General features: G+C 46.6%; 1 protein-coding gene across 4 annotated transcripts in view; it reads right to left on the reverse strand.

Moving 5' to 3' along the window:
- Positions 1-11,477: 11,477 nt before the first annotated feature.
- LDB2 (LIM domain binding 2) overlaps positions 11,478-21,614 on the reverse strand; it is a 266,234-nt gene continuing 256,097 nt past the window's right edge. For all 4 annotated transcript variants that reach the window (XM_070757375.1, XM_070757373.1, XM_070757374.1 and 1 more), the window contains exon 8: positions 11,478-12,414. In XM_070757375.1, coding sequence (XP_070613476.1) covers positions 12,184-12,414 — 231 coding nt within the window. In that variant the 3' untranslated portion in view covers positions 11,478-12,183. The remainder of the gene's footprint in view (positions 12,415-21,614) is intronic.

Consider the following 21,614-nt stretch of genomic DNA (forward strand, 5'->3'; position numbering starts at 1 on the left):
AGTGTCAGCCATGTAATTCTTCCCAGCTGGGATATGTTTCAGTGTAAAATTGAAACATCTGAAGTATTGGGCCCATCGTACTTGCTTAGGAGAGAGCCTTCGAGGGGTCTTTAACGCTTTAAGGTTTTTGTGGTCAATCCATACTTCAAAAGGAATAGCTACGCCTTCTAGAAATTACATCCATGTCCCCAGAGCTTCACATACGGCATATGCTTCCTTCTCCCAAATGGCCCATCTCCTCTCGGTGGAGGTTAGCTTCTTGGAAAGGTATGCACAAGGCAGTAACTGTCCTTTCCCATTGTCTTGTAATAACACCGCAGCTATTGCCAGGTTGCTGGTGTCTGACTGGATCACAAACTTCCATTCGGGATCAGGATGTTGCAGGATTGGCTCCTTTGCAAAAAGTCTTTTGAGCATTTCAAAAGGCTTTTGGCATTCCATCGTCCACCTGATTGGCTGAGATGGTCTGGGCTTAGTAGGGACTGACCTGGTCTTTAGTAGTTCGGTTAGGGGCAAGGCAACCTCAGCAAAGGCTGGAATGAACTGCCTGTAGAAATTTGCAAAGCCTAAGAAACTCTGTAGTTGCTTGCGTGTGCAGGGAGCTTACCAATCTAACACAGCCTTCACTTTGGTGGGGTCCATTTCGATGCCTTCGCTAGATATGCGGTATCCCAAGTAGTCTACTGATGTCTGGTGAAATTTGCATTTGGAAAGTTTTACATACAACTTAGCAGCCAAAGGTTTCTTCAAAACTTGCCTCACCAACTTGATGTGGTCAGGGAGATTCTGGCTGTAGATAAGAATATCATCTAAGTACATAAGAACTCCGTTGTAGAGGTGGCCATGTAGAACTTCATTTATGTATTGCATGAATACAGCAGGTGTTCCTTTTAGGCCAAATGGCATCACCCGAAATTGGAAACTCCCTAATGGGCAGTTGAAAGCGGTTTTCTACTCGTCCCCTTCCTTTATTCGGTTGTAATAATACGCCTCCCTTAAGTCTAGCTTGGTAAAGTACTTCCCCTTGGCTAGATGATTAAGCAAATCCTTCATGAGGGGGAGGGGATACGTGTTCTGCACACACACACAGTTCAGGTTTTGGTAATCGACCACAAGATGAACCCCTCTGTCCTTCTTCTCCTTGAAGAGGACTGGGGCTGCTGTCCTGGATTTTCCAGGCTGGATGAATCCCCTTTTTAAGTTTTCACAACTCCACACCCACAAGTGCATCACATGTACCAATCCGGGGAAGGGAATGCTGGCTTCTTTCCTTGTTCAGTTGATCTAGGGCTCTGCACAAGGAATGTAGCATGGTGCCAATCTCTCTTTCTCTCTCTCTCACTCCGCCCATATCCCTATCGCTGTTACTGTGTCAGGTGGCCTGACACTTTTTTTGTTATATTTGGCTTTTGTTGCAAATCTTTATTCATTCTGGGGCTTTGTTGTCCTGATTTTTTCTTTGCAGATTCTGGCTGTCTGTTGGTACTCTGTCTTAGTTATGCTTCCCTCTTTCCATTTTTTTGTATTTGTCTGTTTTTCATTCAATTTGTTGATGAGGTCTTTGTGTAGCCATGCTGGTTTCCTTTTTCTTGCTCCTTGGTATTGTGCTGTTCTGGGCTTTTTTGATCATATTTTTCAAAGTCTCCCAAGCTTCTTGAGTAGTTTTACCCTTTAAGACCTCCATCCCAGGTTTACTCTGAGTTTGTTGAAATTGGCTTTTCTAAAATCTGGGATTTGGTGTCATTGTGTTCAATTATTTATGTTTGCATTATGGTGAATTTCAGCTTGATGTGGTCACTCTCACCCAACGTTCCTGCAGTTTCGACTCCTTCTATCACTTCTTCTCTGTTTGTGAGTATTAACTCCCGTATGGCTGTTCCTTTAGTTTCCTTCTCCACTTTTTGGACAACAAAGTTGTTGGCAAGGCTGGTTAGGAATCTGTTTGATTTCTCACTTGTGCAGAGCAAATTTTCCAATTGATATCCAGTAGGTTGAAGTCTCCCATTATTATTGCTGTGTGTTTCTTTACATATGTTCATTAGCTGGTTGGTAAAAAGAATGTCCATTGTTTCTATTTGATTTGGTGGCCTATAGTATACTCCTATTGTTATGTCATTCTTTTTTTCTTTTATGTTGACCCTATGCATTCTAAGGGGTTTTTTTCTTTAGTTACATGTAGCTCGGTAGCAACATAGTGGTCCTTTATGTACAGTGCAACTCCGCCTCTTTTTTTTGTGTCATCTGTTTTTTTTAAGAGTTTGTATCCTTTTATCTATGTGTTCCAATCATGGGTTTCGTCCCACCAAGTTTATGTATGTATGTGTGTGTGTGTGTGTGTGTGCTTGTTTGTTTGTTTGTTTGTTTATTTATTTGATTTATATGCCGCCCCTCTCCATGGACTCGGGGTGGCTTACAATATTTTAGAAAAAAATAAAACATTCTATGCCAATAATAACTATAAAATTTCTAAAACTAAACATTTTAAATCAAAAAGTCACACACATACTATCACACCGGATACATTCATTGGGCAAATGCTGGGGTCTAATGACCCCAAGCCTGGCGACATAAATGTGTTTTCAAATCCTTATGGAAGGCAAGGAGGGTGGAGGCAGAGCGATTCTCTGGGGGGTGTTGATTCCAGAGGGCCGGGGCTCCCACAGAGAAAGCTTTTTCCCTAGGCCCTGCCAGCTGGCATTGTCCAGTTGATGGGCCCCTGAGGAGACGAACTCTGTGGGACCTAACCGGATGCTGGGATTATTCCTACTATGTTGTGTCTACCTTCATGTATTAATGTTTCCAGTTCACCCTGTTTGTTCCCCAGGCTTTGTGCATTTGTATAAAGGCATTTGAGTTCTTTGTGCTAGATTCTGAGTGTGCTTTCTGTGTCTCCTGTTTTGACATTTGAATTTATCTTCTTTCCCATCCCTTTTTAATTCATTATCTGTCCTGCTTACTAAGGGTCCTTGCTTGGAGTTAGGTCCTAATGATCCTGTAGATTGGTCACCCTCCCCACTCAGTTTTAGTTTAAAGCCCTCCTGACAAAATGGGCCACTCATTTTCTGAGGACGTTTCTCCCAGTTTTTGTGAGGTGTAATCTGTCCCTTTGCCAACAGTCCATCTTGGAGGTAGTAAGCCCATAGTAAGCCCATGGGCCAGGACTCTATTGCATTGGTTCGTTCCACTAACCCATTTGTACTCAGATGAAAAGCTGAACTAAAATGTTATAAACTCTCTCCAAAATGTTGCAGTAAATTGGATCTCCCCGTCTGATATGATTTTGCAGGGGATTCCATGTAGGCTATAGATCTGTTTAATAAACAATTTAGCTAGATTTTTGTTGATGGGAGCTCTGGGCAAAGAATGAAATGGACTTGTTTTGAAAACAAATATACTACGGTCCAGATGACCATGTTCCTCCTCTGTCAGGAAGCTTCACAATAAAGCCTGGAAACTGTAAGGGTCTGGATGGGAGTACACAGCTCAAACAAAACCCCGACAAGACCGAGTGGCTCTAGGCATTTCCTCCCACTACACCATCTGTCCATCCATGGTTCTGAAGGGGGGAACTTTAACCCTCTCAGAAAGGGTCCATAATCTGGGTGTCCTCCTGGACCTACAGCTGAGGCTTGACCAATATCTCTCAGCTGTGGCCAGGGGGACTTTTGGCCAGATTTGCCTGGTACACCAGTTGCAGGGATGAGGGAGCCCTTATGGACCTGTTCCAGGATGGTCTGTCCCCCAAGTTTGTGAATGAGCTGATGCACCAACCAACTCCTGACACGGTAAATGAACTCTACCAGACCTGTTTGACCATCAAGACTAAATTGTTATCTGCCCAGAACCGTGTCATCAGATACGAAAGCCAGTTTTGAGAGAAATCCAGACCAGTGCCAGCTCCATGCCAAAGATTCCAAAACAATGGTTTTAACCCAGTGCCAAGATGCCCCTTCCAGATGCCAGCAGACACGGAAAACTGACCAGCTGCCATTGCTTGAGAGGAACCAATGGATCTGGGCAGGGCCAGACCTCATCTGAGTGAAGCTAAGAAAGCCAGACATCGAGCGGAAGGCCTCTGCATGTATTGTGGAGAAGCTGGACACCTTCTAAATGCTTGCCCTCAGAAAAGACATGGCACTCCCGCTCCTACTCCAGTCTCGAACAGTGGGCCAGCCTTCCGGGTCCAGGCAACCTTGCCAGGAAACGACCAGAGCCCAGCCTAAAAGAAACATTAGGCCGGGTGGGCACCAAACCGAATTCCAATGTTACAGCAGATGAACCAAGACCTTCAAGACACCTAACCTTAACCACTGAGGTAAACTTAAAAAAACACACCCAAAACCCGCCCTGCTACGGCTTTAGTAGATTACGGAACTACTACCAACTTTATGGATGAGACCTTCGCTGATTTTCACACCATGCCCTCCTTGCCTTTCCTAAGCTGCTTAAAACCCACCTCTGTCGCCAGGCATGGGGGAACTAAGATACACCTTCCCCCTAGGCCTTCACAATTTTATGTATGGTATGTTTGTATGTATGATTGGTTTTTATATAATGGGTTTTTAACTGCTTTTTTTTTTTTTTTTTTTTAGTATTGGATTTTGTTGTACTGTTTTACTGCTGTTGTTAGCCGCCCCAAGTCTGCGGAGAGGGGCGGCATACAAATCCAATAAATAATAAATAATAATAATAATACCCAGTCACACCTCCTATTATTGTCGAAATTATTGATGGCTGCATTCTCTTGTCTGGACCAATCAAATTTCAGACCCAACCACTCACCTTAACCATCGCACATCACAAAGAACCTATTCAATTTTATGTCTCTAAAGGTCTCCACTTTCCTATAGTCCTTGGCTTAGCATGGCTCAGAACCCACAATCCCCACATTGTGTGGTCCCAAAATTGTATTTCCTTTCCTAGTCTACAATGTGTAAACCACATCCGTCCACCTTTTACCACTCAACTTCCTGCCACTGTTCCCTGTAGGTTGCGCATGTGCGCGCACGCTCTCTCCAAAATACCGGGTCGCGCGCCCTTTTCCATGGGCGCGCAGTCCCGCGGGGCGGGGAGGCGCCGGCAGCAGAAGGGAAGGGAGCCGCAGTCGCCCCTGCCTCCTCATGTTGCTTCCGGCCCCCTCGGCCTTTCGTCACTGCCCCCCGCCCAATCCGCCCCCTCTGCTCCGCCGCCGCCTCCTACCTTTGGGCGCGACTCCTCCGCACCCGGAACGCACGCCTTGCCCGTCTCAGTCCCTTTGCTGAGAGCACTTTCATCCCGGGCTCTCAGCAAGGGGATTGCAGGAGAGGCGGGGCAGGTTGCGCACGCTCCCTATCTCCATACCAGGCCACTTGGAACATTCAAAATAAGAAAAACTTTCGCCAGCAAAGGCTTTTCTTATTTTGAATGTTCCGAGTGGCCTGGTATGGAGATACGGAGCGTGCGCAACCGCGCGCGCGCGCCCCCGACATTGAATATCACCTTCGCCGGCCTCTGCTGAGAGAACGCCTGCCAGTGAATGCTTTTCTTATTTTGAATGTTCCAAGTGGCCTGGTATGGAGATAGGGAGCGCGCGCAATGGCGCGAACCCCCCCGACATTGAATATTACCAGCCTCCGCTGAGAAGAACGGAGAGAGAACGAGAGTGAGTGAGAGCAACAGACAGCAAGATAGAGAGAAAGTGAGAAAGAGAGAGAGAGAGAAAGGGGGGAGAGAAAGAGATAGCAAGAGAGAGAACAAGAGAGAGAACAAGAGAGAGAAAGAGTGTGAGAAAGAAAACAAGAAAGAGTGAGAGAGAGAGAGAGAAAGCAAGAGAGGGAGAAAGTGAGAAAAAGAAAGAGACCAAGAGGGGGAAAGAGAGAGAAAAAGAAAGAAAGAAAGAAAGAGAGAGATGAGAGTGGAAGGAAGAGAGTGAGAGAGAGAGACAGAGAAAGCAAGAGAGAGAGAGAAGAGTGGAAGGAAGAGATAGAGAGAAATGATAGAAAAAAGGGGAGAAAAGAGAAATGAGAAAATGATTGAGGCAGAGAATGACAGGAGAGAGAAACAGAGAGAGAAGTGACTTGATTTAAAGCATATGGTAAAAGCACTTAAATAATAACAGAGAAAAAAAACCCAGCCCTCACCTGTTTTTATTAATAGTTATGTTTTTGGTTTTGCTGGTTGATTTAGTTTTAATAGTAATGGATTTTGGTTTTTTTAAATTATTAATTTCTTTTAATAAAAGGTATTTTTTTCTTATTTATTTATTTATTTATTTATTTATTTATTTATTTATTTATTTATTTATTTATTTATTATTCTATGCCGCCCAGTCCCAAAGGGACTGTCGCTCAGACACTATACTTTTCCGCCCACACCGAAAAAAAATTAGAGGGTACATTGCTTCCTGCCCATCTTGCCAGTACTCTCCCACCAGACATTTCAGACTTTGCTGACGTTTTTGACAAAAAAGAAGCAGACCAACTACCCCCCCATCGATTTTATGACTGTGCCATTGATCTTTTACCCAATGCTAAACTTCCTGGGGGATGTCTCTACTCAATGTCTCAACCTGAATTGGCCTCCTTAAAAGAGTTTCCTGGCCAGAGGCTTCATCCAACCCTCCTCTTTTCCACTCTCTGCTCCAGTACTTTTTGTCAAAAAGAAAACTGGAGACCTAAGACTTCGCTGTGATTATCGTAAACTCAATTCCATTACCGTTCATAACCGCTACCCTCTATCTTTGTTCTCCGAGCTCATGGAGCGTCTTTGCACAGCAACCATCTTCACCATGCAGGGAAGAAAGCAGCGCCAGGGCGCTTTCTGCCCTTTGAACAGGCGACGCCGAGAGTTTTGGTGAAGAGGGGGAGTTGCAGCTGTGAAGGGGGGGAGAGAGAAAGAGAAAACTTGGCAAGGAGTTTGGGACTTGCTCCACTTCACCTCCTCCTCCTCCCCCAGGGCGGCGTTAAGGCTGGCGCCGCTCCGAGCAATGAGCTGCAAGTTACAGCTACCACGGAGCATGAGCAAAAACCACGGGAAGGAAGACCTTCCTCAGCCTCGGGAACCCTGGAGCTCGGAGAGGACTAAAAATGGGTCCGTGGCACTTTGGTTTCAGCGCCGGGCCTCGTGCTATAAAATGCCTTCCCCCAGGCCCTGGGCTTTAGTGCTTGGCGCATTCAAGAGTGCACTGAAGCTCATCACGCCACTTCTCTGTACTGCTTTAAAACACCTGAGTTAGAAAACCATTCCTTCGTTTCAGGGCTAACCTGTCTACAGCTGAGCCCTTGTAGTAGCAATACTGCCTGAAGGAGAGGCTACGGGGGCCCCCACAAGTTCACCCTGAGGCAGCTCTGAGGGAGGAGGAAGGGATTGTGTCCATCTTGCTTAGGGCCACCCTTCCCCTATCTGGTGCCCACCATGCAGGTGGGATGGGCAGGGCTTGGTCCCCAGACAGAGTCGGAGAAGCCGGGCGGGGCTCAGAGTCAACGGGGGTTTCTCCATGGCAGACAGCTTGGGAGGGGCAGATCAGCTATCAGGCGGGGAGAAATGGCTCCAGCTCCACCGCGCGGGGTTTGAAAACCCTGCGTGGCATTTGGTTTTTGCCTGCATGCCCGCATGCCCACGCATGCTAGAGGGAACAGTGCTCCTCATCCATGAGTAGATTGTGAATGAGGGGAGCTTTATTTCCAATAGTCCTGGCATCGAGCAGCAACAGCCTGAATCCTGGGTCCGAGCTTTGCCTATCACCAGTTATACGGGTTGAGCTTGATGAGCTTGAGCTTGATAGAACAAGGAATCACTTTTAAGTCCTAGTTCCCTGGTGAGAAGCCTAACCCTTTTCTTCTGCCATATCTGCCTCTCCCAGTCAGAACTCCCAGCTCTGCCCTCCACCTCCCCAGAGATAGCACCCCCCACTTCCCAGGCCTGAATCCTCTTTGGCAGGTCTGCACCTACATTCATAATCATTCACTATCACTCTCCCCTCCCCACCCACCCTAATTAAAATGAATACTCCAGAACAATCACATTCACTATCTACCATAATACAAATATACAATTGCAAACACACACCCAGTACCACCCTCCAAGTAAAAATATGAATCCACAGTTAAATAGTGAACAGCTGAGCAGAGGGTTATATTAAATTTCATGCAAGCATATAAAATAAACAATAAACAGTCCAATCAATGGAGTGGGGATTGATGGAACAACCCTTCCTCTGACAAGGATCTGTAGATTTTGTTAAAATATTATTATCAAAGGGGCCCTTTACTGAAGGAAAAAGTCTAGATAGTCAATAAAATCAGGAGATGAAATTGCACACTTTCATGAAAAAGGGGTGGGTGGGGGTGGAGAACATTTGGTATAGTCAGTTCCAACTGCAGGCTTAATATAAAGATGGAAGCAAGGTTGATGGTCATATAAAATATTAGAGCCCAAGTCCTTAATCTCAGGCATCTGGGCTTCCTTCTTAAAGTTCTTAAAATATTGTTCCCAAAGTTCAAATTGCCCCCAAAACAGGGGCTCCATTAGTTTCCTCTAGCAGTTCACATAAGCACTGTGGAGTTGTAAGCCAGCATGGCAATGGTAGGAGTAACGTCAGTGGTTGCAGATCTTCGTTGCATGAGAAACTATCCTCCACCTCTCAGCCGACTCTCCAAGCTCGGCTCATTCGGGGGCTACAACCTCCCCCCGACGATGTTAACCCTGGTGTTGAGGGGCTGTCTGATCATTTGGTTGCTGCTTTCTATGTCAAATGGTGAAATCTAGTAGCGACCGCAGCAACTGTACTTCTTGCGTGGCTTCAATGCCTAGCTTCCCTTCCAGTTCTCCATGCCGAGTCTATCGATCTCCCTTCCGAGTTCAAACCTCCAACGACCATACAGGCTAACCAGGATTCACAGTCCACAGTTCATTCAACACCTAGATGATATTCCCAGTGGCAGCCCTCGGGTACTCTCTTGGCTCTATCAACAATCTAAAGACATTCTTATGTCTCTAGTTCTCAGCTTGTCCGCGTGCATTGGGCGCCATCTTATTCCACCTGTCGCTGCTTCACTCTTCCGCATTCAAGCTCCCAGCGGCTTTTCAATTAAGTGTTACATACATATTAAACCAGAACTGTTTCTCCTAGGGATATTTAAGTCAAATTATAATACAAAGATAAAGTATTTGATGTTACATATATTAACGGTAGCAAGGATTGCTTTTGCGCAATATTGGAAGAAAGATAGTATATACCAGAGGGATTAGTAATTCAAAAAATATTTGATTGCGTGGAAATGGAAAAACTCACATTGGAGTTAAAGGAAAAGGGAGATTTGGAATATTATGCAGTATAGGAGAAATGGTATGAATGGATAGATAATAGAAATAAGAAATGGAAATGTAGAAGTAGAACATTTGGAAATAGAATGTATAGAATGTACTGAATATTGATTTTAGTTGTATGAATAATGTCACAGATCTGTTAAATAAGTATTAGAGATATGTAAAGAGAAAATTGCAATAAAAATAAAATTAAAATTAAAGAAACACATTTGTATTTTGCTACAGAGAATACCACATCTACCACTTTTATTGACCGAATAATACTGGAGGTATTATTCATTGACAACTTTCCCTCCAAATGTTTGTTTGGTTCCCCTGCATGTCAATGTCACCTTATGTTTTCCTATAAGTTCATAAAAATCATTTTACTGAAAAAACTAATGCGTTGCTCAAATATTCTGCATTAGTAAGGTCACTTTATGTATACCAATATTTTATAGCTGTATATTCTGTTACAAGGTGTTGTGGTTCAGCCTGGGACCCCTCCGGGAATGGCTGATTTGCTGTCGGTGTCCGGCTCAGAGGATGAGGACCAGGAGGGGCAGACTGATGAAGAAGCTGAATCCCAGGCTGAAGATGAAGGACAGCCAGAGTTCCACCAGGGGGAGCTCTCCCCAGCAAGCAGCCTGGATTCCCTGGGGGAAGATGCTAGTGACTTCATAGATATGCGACAGAGGAGAGCTAACGAGAGAAGAACGCAATTGGCCAGATATTTCCAGCATTAGGGGTCGCAGCTGGGTTTGGGTGTGGTGCTTGGGAAAGGATAAAAGGCGGCCCCACCCTTCCTGGCTTGTGGAGTTTTATCTTGGAGATTCGTGAGACCTGTTTGTGAACTTTGGTGGCTACAATCCTGGTTTGTGCCTTGGACTCTTGAAACCTTGGGGGGGGGGGGGTGCCAGCAAGAAGCTTTTGGAATTGACTGGACATCAGGACCCTGTTGTAAAGTATTGTAACCTGTCTGCTGTGAAGACAGGTTTTCCTTTGTGCTTATTTTTTCCTGCTATAAATTACTTTTGGATTTTACCAGAGTGTCTGGCTATTTTTCAGTGGGTGTGGAGGTCTGGGAAAACCCAGACAGAACACAAAGGAAATGTAAACATCATGTTTGTTAACACAGTTTATTGGCACACATATTGGCAAAGCATACATAAAGTACAATTGTATCATTACACATCAACTCACTGTATTTTTTCATGATGAATTGAAATATTATGTAAATGAAAAAAATAGTTTATTTTATAAAGTTTCACATAAATATATTATAATAAAAAATTAATTAGTTTGAAAGGCTTTACAAAAAGTATTATTATATAGGAAATAACAGATGAAGAGAATCAAATAAAACTCAGATTAGGTTTTTTTCCCAAATTGTTCATAACATTGATGGATTACATGGCTTTCAAAATTCAGATCAACAGTAATTTTACAAAGCATAAACTTTTATAGGGTACAGCTGCCCTCCTTCCACATAAAAATATTTGCTATGTATTTGATTAAACAAAATGGCATTTATAATTCTATCAATGCTTTTCACAAGGCAATGAAAAACTACATTATTTGCCTGAAAACAATGAAGAATAGAAGGAGAGAATGAAGGAGAGAAAGAAAAAAAATGCAAAAGGTCAATTTGTGTCAGGAAAGAGAAAATTATAGAGATGTTGAGAAAGACAGGACTTTTGACAAATCCCAACTTCAGAAGAATGAAACATGCGTATCTTTTGATATCACAATTATTCCTAGCCAATCATATAGCTAGATATGTATATCTCACGGCAGGGGTAAACCACTGCCCGGATGGTGGGGGGACGCAGTAGGGTAACAAAAATAAAGCTCCACCCCAGAGCACCCAATTTGCACTGAAAGATGCTGAAAGAAAATGCAGGGCGTCCTGCATAAACCACGCCCACAGTGTGGTAGTAAAAATTTTGGTAGCCCTTCACTGGCTCACACCCCTTTCAAAAATTTGAAGTTTTACCAATCATCTTTGGAACTGGAGTGTTCAAGTTTCAGAGTGCTAACTCACCGGATCTGCTATGGATCAGAGCCATAAAAAAAGATACTGAGGTTTTGTTATGATCCTTTTACAACAGCTTAAAGACTTATCATTTGAAATATCAAGGCTATATTTTGTAAGCATATTTAATAAAGCCACATTGTCATGGCCGAATCATAGCTGTCCTAGAAAGCTTGGTTTCCTTTGAGAAAATATTTTAATTTTTGCATTCTCCACTATGTGGCATCAGATCTTCTGGTCCTCAACTGCTTATTCAGATGGGGAAAAGTTTCAATCCAGAATATATACACTAAATACTAAATCTTTGCTACTATTTTTTAAATAATAACAATAAGATGCTTTTGGAGCCTGATTAAGAAAATATTCTCTCCTGCCTCTTCCCTTCTCAAAAGGATAGCCAGAAAAATCAATGGCCCAGACAGAAAATAAGGGCTGTTTCCAAATTGTGTGCTCTTTCCATTTATATTGAAAAACAAGAAAAGCAAGGTTGTCCTCTTTTATGCTAAAAAAAAAAAGTCATTTGATCCTGAGCACTGACAGAAGATATGGCCTTTTAGAGTAAAGAGGGATTATCCTGGGGGGAAAAATCCTCCATCAAAATGTAAAAATAATCAGGAGGTGCTACTTACATATTTAGTTTCACTGAGGTCAGTGCCAATATCATTGCAAGTACCAGAGTTTCCAAGATCATCCCCTAGGTGCTTACAAATTATTTTTTAAATTTCAAAAAAGATAGCTGTACATTTATAAATAGCTTCTATCTCTGTCAAAAATCTAGTGGTTTTGGTTCTGCTTACCTATGGACTGCTGTGAGATGGGGGTTAGTTGTTGTTACCAGTCGAGCAGGAGATGAATATGGAGCTCTACTGGGAAGCCTGGGGTGTGGGGTTCTCAGCCTTGGTCTCCTGGTTGGTAGAAGTTTTATTATTCCAAGGACTGTTATTTCCTGGGGCAGGGGAATTGTTGAAGTCTTCATCATCATCCAGGCCATTGGCTGCATCGTATTGCATGTTCTCCAGTCTAGTGATCAACCGTTCATCTTCATCACCAAATTCTCCACCCATCAGAGTGGGTTCCCCAACAACCATCACATCCTGGAAAGGGATCCATGATTTGTTTGATGTTATAAATTGGAGCAAGTGAAATAAAGTATCTCAATTCCTATGAGAGGATTATACAGAATCCTTCCACACCTTTCCCCATATTATCACTGCCAGGCCTCAAAGGGGTATATTCAAAACTGTTGGCATTCTGTTTATATATGCTAACTTGGAAATCCAGAAATCCAATTTTCAAAACTTCCAAACTGTTGACTGAAAGGTTTGAAACAATTGTGTAACATGACATTGTATAGAATCAACACATTATTTGTTTGCAATCATATTTGTGGGGTTTTCAGGTAGCAAAAGCAAGTAGTATCACCTCAGGAATACTTTTATTAATCTCAAAGACAAAATCTAATGAAATCTGTTCTAACAAGAGGCTTCAAAGCTGTCTCCTGATTAAATCAGGGGTGGTCAAAACAAGTCAAGGTGCTGACTGTGACTGCATGATTGAAGACTTGTTCATAGGCTCATCTTGACTTTTCTGACCATTCTCCCCATATAACCCTACCTGACTTCTTAACATTCTAACTTATTTCTCCCTTCTTTGCTACAGCCCTTTAAAAAGCTGCCTTTAATGCACAGCCATGGGAAAAAAGAATGAACTCAGGACTTCACATCCTTATTATTTGCTTTATTTGGATGGTGATCTGAGATGCTAAGTCCTTAGAAAGACTGTTCTCTTGAGATCTTATTATAGTTAGTTGTTTTAAATCAGGAGATCACAAAGATTGTCTGGCTGACATTGTGGAAGAATTCTCTGACTCTGCATTGTTAACTGGGGGACTCCAGTGTAATATTCCTACATTCTTCAAAGGGCCCAACATGGCAGATTACTAATCCCCTCCATAAATGGGGAAAGCTCTCCTCTTTAGAATGTAACTGTGGTGCTCCAAGGCAGACAGTAGCACATTCAAGAGCTGGGGTGGCGCAGCAGGTAGAGTGCTGTACTGCAGCCCACTGAAGCTGACTGTAGATCTGTAGATCAGCGGTTCAAATCTCATCACCGGCTCAAGGTTGACTCAGCCTTCCATCCTTCTGAGGTGGGTAAAATGAGGACCCAGATTGTGGGGGCAATATGCTGGCTCTGTTTTTAAAAAGTGCTATTGCTAACATGTTGTAAGCTGCCCTGAGTCTAAGGAGAAGGGCGGCATAAAAATCAAATAAATGAATGAATGAATGAATAAATAAATAAATAAATATTCTGGAACAGTGCCCTCTGAGTGCATATCAGAAGAATTCCAAAGACCTTCTGTATGCAACTCTGTATTGAGTATATAATCTATCTCTGAATTTGTAAATAACTACTTTAATATTTACTCTTTGACAATGTAATTGTGATGTGCTTTTTAATATTTTTTGCCATTACACTAAATAAATAAACTCGTAGCACAAACTGCTGGTATGTTTCCTCTTCATATTGCGTAGACTAGGCCAAAGCCATGCTGGCCTAATCTTTCTTCTGTGCACTGGGTAGACCAGGCTGAAGCTATGTTGGCCTAATCTTTCCACTTTGTATACAGGGTACACTGGGCCAAAGCTACATTGGTATGATATTTGGGGTAAGTTGCATTTTCAGAGAAACAGTACTTGCCCCAGTACTGTTTAGAACCCTAAAGGGACCCTCCAATTCAACCCCTTGTTATCGTCACTAGACCCAGAACAGACCCTTGTGGCACAATGCTTGTAATCAGTCTCTGCTCAGAATACTCACCATTAACAACAACCCTCTGATGTCTACTCTTCAGCCAGCTGCAAATCAATCCAATCTTCACTAACTTATCTATCAGTTCTTTATGTGGGACTGTATCAAAGGTTCCACATAATGTCCAGAAGAACCGTTGAACTTACCTGAACGGTCTTCTCGCTGCACTGCGAAGAGAGTCCAACGTGGGTAATACTTCAGCCTTATTGGCAGGGACTGAGTTAAAAATTAGCATAATTATTATGTCCCACCCACCACTGCCCCCTCTTAGCCAGTGATAAAAACGAAGGAATAGTAAGGAACAAAACCTTTTATTTAACAACTGTAACCCTTAAGAAACTGTGCACCTGGGCCAAAAGGCCGGGCGGGTTTGGACTCTCTTCGCAGTGCAGCGAGAAGACCGTTCAGGTAAGTTCAACGGTTCTTCTCCACTGCACTGCTCAGAGAGTCCAACGTGGGATATACCCAAGCCACATTCTAGGGAGGGATAGGCCGGACCAGGGGCGCTGGAACACAAACTCCCTGTAGCACTCTTCTGCCGAAGGCTGCCTCCGTTGAAGCAAAAGAGTCTAGGCGGTAGTGTCTAATAAAGGTCGTAGGGGCAGCCCAGGTAGCTGCCCTGCAAATGTCCTCAATTGGCGCCTGCGTAGTCCAAGCGGCTGTGGTAGCCGCGCTTCGGGTAGAGTGGGCTGTAATCCTACCCGGTAAGGGTGTTGCTGTGGACCAATAGGCTTCAATGATACAAGTCCTGATCCATCTGCTGATGGTCTTAGATGAAACTTTTCCTCCCATTGAAGAAGGGAGAAAAGACACGAAGAGGGCCTCCGACTTTCGGAAGGTGCTAGTGCGGCGAATATAAATCTTAACTGCTCTTCTCACGTCCACCTTATGCCACCGCAGCTCTGATGGGTGAGAGCCATGTGTGCAAAAATCTGGTAAGACAATGTCCTGGGCTCTGTGAAACCTGGTGTTAACCTTGGGTATGAAACAGGCGTCCAGACGCAGAGTCACTCTATCTGGATGAAAAACACAGAGGTCCGGCCGAACCGATAGTGCTGCAAGTTCCGCGACCCTACTGGCCGAGGTGATGGCTACTAGGAAAGCTACTTTTATTGAGAGAAAACGAAGTGATACTTCCCTCAAAGGTTCAAAGGGGGGTCCTGTTAACGCCCTTAGAACCAATGGTAAGTCCCAGGATGGAAAGTGGTGTATGACGGGAGGAGACAGGTTTGCTGCTCCTCGTAGGAAGTCCTTCACCCAAGGGTGATGAGAAATTGGACAAAACGGGTCTGGTCGGAGAACTGTTGCTATCGCCGCCACCTGTCGTCGGAGTGTGTTGGGCGTCAACCCTTGGTCTAGTCCTTTCTGGAGGAATTCCAGGAGATGTAGTACTGAGGACGACAAGGGCGTGATTCCCTGAGCTCTGCAAAAGGTGCAGTATGCCGTCCAGGTAGCCTGGTAAATACGCGTCGTTGATGGTCGCCGTGCTGCTTGAATGGTGTTAATGACACTTTCTGGAACCTGTTTCTCTCTCATGCGGTTCCCTTCAACCTCCACAGGGCAAGCTTCCACCACTGTGGGTCTGGATGCACTATTGATCCCTGTGTCAGGACCAGCCGTTGAAGTGGGATTCTCCATGGTGGTAAGATTGACAATCCCATCAGGTCGGCAAACCAGGGGCGCCTGGGCCAGTAAGGAGCTACGAGGAGAATGTCCGCCTCCTCGGAAATGATCTTGGCCACCACCCTGTGTAATAGACAGACAGGGGGAAAAGCGTACAGAAGCCCCTTGGGCCATGGTGATAGCAATGCATTGACCTGCTCAGCCTCTGGTGTCGGAAATCGGGAGAAGAATCTGGGCAATTGCTGGTTGTGTTGTGTGGCAAAGAGGTCCGCTACTGGTACTCCATACCTTTGCACTATTAGTTGGAACGCCTCCGGGTTCAATGTCCATTCCCCGGAATCGATTGTCGTCCGGCTCAACCAGTCCGCCTGGGTGTTTTCTATCCCCGAGATATGCTCCGCTCGGATCGATGCTAGATAATAATAATAATAATAATAATAATAATAATAATAATAATTTATTAGATTTGTATGCCGCCCCTCTCCGAAGACTCGGGGCGGCTGGTCATGGGCAGAAAGATGTCTTTCTGCCCATGACATTAGCTTGTGGGCCTCCTGCATCAGGCGGTCTGAGCGTGTGCCACCTTGGTGGTTCACATGTGCCCTTGTTGCCACGTTGTCCGTTAAGATTAGGACATGTTGGCCCTCTACCATGTCCGAGAACGACTGTAGAGCTTTGAACACCGCTCGTAACTCCAGTCTGTTGATATTGGGATCCTCCAAGTCTGCTGGGGACCACCTGCCCTGGGCCACCTGTCCCCGTGAGTGCGCCCCCCAGCCGGAAAGACTTGCGTCGGTGGTTATCGTCACCTCCTGGTGAGCCAAGAAGGGGGAGCCCTTGGCTAAGGCCGGTGAGGTCCACCACGTGAGGGAAAGGTGAACTGTAGTGGTCAGGTGCACTTGTCTTTTTGAGTTGCTGAGACAAGCCCTTTGGAAGGGGAGGAGGAACCATTGAAGGGGGCGAGCGTGAAGCCGGGCCCAAGGAACAATGTTGATACAAGAGATGAACATCCCTAGCAGTTGAGACAGCTGTGCTAGGGAGGTCCTGTTGCGACGGGAGATGGAACGAACCAGTGCCCGTATCTTCTGCCTCCTCTCTGATGAGAGGAAGACTAGGCCTGTCGAAGAGTCTATTATAGCGCCCAGCTGGAGCAGGCGCATAGTCGGTTCTAGATGACTCTTGGCTCGGTTGATGGTAAACCCTGCCCTCTCTAGTGAATCTATTGTCCGGGCCAGGTCTTGTCTGGCTTGTTGAGGGCTTCTGGAGAGAATGATAACATCGTCTAGGTATGCTAGAAGATGGATGGATTGAGCCCTGAGGCTTGCTGTTAGAGCGTCCAAAATTTTGGTGAATGTCCTCGGAGCTGAGGACAAACCGAAGGGCATGGCCTTGTACTGGAAGTGCTGGTTGAGAAGAGAGAAGCGGAGGAATTGTCGATGGTGTGGATGGACCGGGACATGGAGGTATGCCTCCTTGAGATCGATGGAGGTCATCCAGTCCCGGTGGCGGATAGATGCTAGAATAGTGTGCAGAGAATGCATTTTGAAGCGTTGGTACCTGATGTAAAGGTTCAGCTGTTTCAGGTTTAAAATTAGGCGGCAGCTGCCGGAAGACTTGGGTACCACAAACACGATGGAATAGAATCCCAGCATCTCCTGACGCGTTTGTACAGGCTCTATTGCTCCTATGTCGAGGAGGTGTTGAACCTCCTGCAGGATGATGGCTCGCTTTTGTGGTTGATTCAATGAGGTTTCTATAAACCTGTTGGGAGGCCGGTGTAGAAATCTTAGTTGAAGACCCTGATCTATGGTGTCCAAGGCCCAGACGTCTGTGGATATGGACTCCCAAAAGTCAGTGAAGCACTGCAGGCGCCCACCGATGGGACTGTCCTGGGAGGAGTCACTTCTGCTTTCGATAGCCTCCCCTATTGCCTCCTCGAAATGGTCTATGGGATTGTTGGAACTGTTGATTTCTGTTCCCATAGCCTCCTCGGTCAGTGCGATAGGTGGGTGTATAGGTCCCCTGACCGTAAGGTCTTGTGACCGGGGATGAAGATGAGGCGGGGTCAGAACAAAAGGACTGCCTGCGGTAATAAGGGGCTCCCCGCCTGTCCTGACGCCTTGCTGATCATGGCAAAACTTTTTTCTTGTCCCTATCCTCAATGAGGACCTTGTCTAGGGATTCGCCAAAGAGTTGAGAGCCCTGATACGGGGCCGCAGCGAAGCGCCATTTCGATTTGGCGTCTGCCTGCCACGAACGGAGCCAAAGCAAGCGTTGAGCTGGTAAGTTCGATGCCAAGGTGCGGGAGGAGAACCTAGCTGCCGCTAAAGTGGCATCCGCGGAGAATTCTGTAGTAGCAATAAGCTTATTAACATCTTGGCGGAGCCTGGCATCTTCCGGGCCTAGTCTGGCAAGCATATCCTTCAACCATAGGATGGAGGCCCTGTTAAAGAAAGATGCGGCCGATGCCGCTCTGAGTGACCAGGCGGACAGCTGATGAATTCGTCTGATCATGTTCTCCGCCCTTCTATCATCCGGCTTCAGTCCATCTGCCATGTCAGATGGCACGACTGCATTGGACATCAAGGATGTTACTGGTGTATCCACCGAGGGATACTGGAGTAGATCCTCCACCTCTGGGTCAAATGTATAGAACTTCCTGTCCCAGGCTGATGGTCCTAGGGCTGCAGTTGGCTGCTTCCAGGGCTTTTTGATGTTCTCCGCAAAGATGGGTATTGCAGGGATGTGCTCAGACTCCTTCTGTGGCTCGTTGATGAGTCTGGCTGCTGGCATGATGCCCACATCCTGAGCTGCTGGCTTTGCAGTGTTATCAGGAGTCAAAGTGGCTTTGGCCTTATTTAACAGAACTCTGAAGAGAGACTGCTTGAATAGACCTGCTAACGGAGGTTGCTCAGGCAAGGTGGCTTCATCTCCTGAAAGCTCATCCTCCTGGTCCATGGGCATTTCACCCAGGTCTTGGTCCTCCTGGAAGGAATCATGCACAGATGTGGTCACCTCAGGTACAGTCCAAGGATCCTGTCTGGTAGGCCTAGGGAGAGTGGAAGGCCTCTGCTGGGCACCCACTGCAATGCCCTGAGAGTAGACCGAAGCAATCATATCCTGCAAGGATGGAGACATTGTTTGCCAATTGTCCATGGGCCCTCTAAGGCCCGCTGCAGTTGGTGTGAATGTGGCTGCTGCAGCTGAAGATGGTTGAGACCCTGGCTGTATAGCTGGTCTGGACCATTCTGCCCTCTGAAAGCCTTCTGCAGGTGGTGCACTTAAAGGGCGATCAGGTGACAATCCCCCTGCACCTGTGAAGTGAAAGGTCTCCATTGGAATCTCTGAGACCAAGGGGCTCTGTTGACGTGGGGGAAGACTGCTTGAGGGGCTAGGGCCCTTCTTAGCCTTGGTTGTTTCCAATTGGGCTTCTAAGGCTTTAATCTTTTCCTCAGCCTCTTTTAGTGCTGAGGACTGGGAGGCCTTCCCTGAGGCTTGGTAGGATTTCCCCTTAGATTTTGTGTCATGAGCCTTGCCTTTCCCTTTATTTGTTGAGGGAACTTTAAGCTCACTAGGGGGGTTTTGTGGTAACTGCGACATAATCATATAATTACTCACAGACGGCAAACAAGGCTTATTCACGAGGCCAGTAGATTGCAAAATGACTAAGCAAATTGTGACGCCTAAAAAGCGCGTCATCGCCCCCTAGTGGCTGATTGGTCTATGACTTGAGAAGTCTGTTGACTGACCTCGTTGTCATGGCAACTCTTGTTAGTCCCAAAACATGGCAGCTGGGGAAAACTTTAAGTAGCTGAGTCATTGTGCTAAAATGGCGACCGTGACGTCAGGCAGGAGGAGAAAATTGTCCCTTAACGAGGCAAGGAGAATCTTTAATCCCCATAATTTGCCATTTTGCCGGTTAGCTCTGGGGCGGCGTTCCAGCCCCCTCTCGGCAATTTAGTGCTCCCCGTGCTGATGGGGGCAATCCACTCCTGCTCGGCAATTACAAGGCTTCCCTGCCGCCGCGATTAAATTGCGGTCCTTTTAGCCGCTAAATAGCTGTTTTACAAGCTTCTGAATGGAATGAGACAGCCGGGACTCCTCACACTCGGCATAGCAACCGATCCGGAGGTGCTGCCTCACGCTGGCCACCCAAGGAGGTACCTGGGTCTAATTGGGGAGGGGGGTTTGATCGCTCACGTCAGTGACCCCATACCAGCGCACCCTGTCAGCAAAGCTTGCTCCGGGGAGCAGAGGCTTCTCAGGGGTGAAGAGTTGGAGAACGATACCCCAGAGGGCAGAGGCTCTCAGTCCAGGAACTCCAGCTTTTATTTCCTGCAGAGGGAGATAAAAAAAGGGAGAAGAAAAGATTAGTTTTAAAGAAACAGAAGCATGCATTTATTATTAGAATCTATCTCCTAACTGGAGAGAACAAAACTCATAGTCCCTACTCTATGACTGAGTTTTTAAAACTGGCTAAGAGGGGGCAGTGGTGGGCGGGACATAATAATTATGCTAATTTTTAACTCAGTCCCTGCCAATAAGGCTGAAGTATTACCCACGTTGGACTCTCTGAGCAGTGCAGTGGAGAAAGGCAATATCCACGGCACCACCTTCATCCAACACTTTTGTGACATAGTCAAAGAAATCAATGAGATTAGTCTGACATGATTTGCCCTCAGTAAAGCCACGCTAATTTGAGTCTAATAAGTTACAGTGATCTCTCGGTTAGCGCGGGGGTTACGTTCCAAGACCTCCCGCGCTAACCGATTTCCGCGTTATATTGGATGCGGAAGTAAAACCACCATCTGCGCATGTGCGCCATTTTTTTCATGGCCGCACATGCGCAGATGGTGGAGTTTGCGTGTGGGCGGCGGGGAAGACCAAGGGAAGATTCCTTCAGCCGCCCAACAGCTGATCTGCTCCGCAGCGCGGAGCCGAAGATGGGGTAAAGGCAAAGGGGAAACCCCATCTTCGGCTCCTCGCTGCTGCCGCGCTGCGGAGCGGATCAGGTGTTGGGCGGCTGAAGGAACCTTCCCTTGGTCTTCCCGCCAGATCACTTGCCGCTTGCCGCTTGCCAGTCCACACACGCCCCCCTGGATGAGCGGCCCCGCATGGCCCCAGCGCCGGACTCCGTTGCCGAACGGCGAAACCGGAAGGGGCGAGGTGGGGGAGAACGGGAGGCTCAGCATTCCGGCAGTCGCAGCGCTGGCTGTCAACTTTTCTTTTTAGCACTGGGGAGGCAAGTCAGCTCCTGCCCAGTTTTAAAAAGAAAAGTTGACAGCCAGCGATTGTTCCGCTGCCGCCAGCATGGAGCCCACGGGGGATTCGCCTTCCTCCCACCCGCAGCCGAGACTGATCGTGGGCTCCTTCGCAACCTCGGAGAGCTTCCAGGGCATGAAAGCTCACGAAAACCAGGAAGCTCTCCGAGGTTGCGAAGGAGCCCACGATCAGTCGGCTGCCGGCGGGAGGAAAGCGAATCCCCCGTGGGCTCCATGCTGGCGGCAGCGGAACAATCGCTGGCTGTCAACTTTTCTTTTTAAAACTGGGCAGGAGCTGACTTGCCTCCCCAGTGCTAAAAAGAAAAGTTGACAGCCAGCGCTGCGACTGCCGGAATGCTGAGCCTCCCGTTCTCCCCCACCTCGCCCCTTCCGGTTTCGCCGTTCGGCAACGGAGTCCGGCGCTGGGGCCATGCGGGGCCGCTCATCCAGGGGGGCGTGTGTGAATGCCACGGGGCTGGGCTCGGCTCCCCCCTCGGCTCCCCCCCTTACCAGCCCCGCCGCGGAAGGCTCCATTCTGTTCCCTGCTGGCCCGATTGAGCGGCCGGCGGTCTCCATTCAGGGAACAGACGTCCACCCCCTCC

Source organism: Erythrolamprus reginae, chromosome 7 (genome assembly GCF_031021105.1).
Source record: "Erythrolamprus reginae isolate rEryReg1 chromosome 7, rEryReg1.hap1, whole genome shotgun sequence".
Lineage (NCBI taxonomy): Eukaryota > Metazoa > Chordata > Lepidosauria > Squamata > Dipsadidae > Erythrolamprus > Erythrolamprus reginae.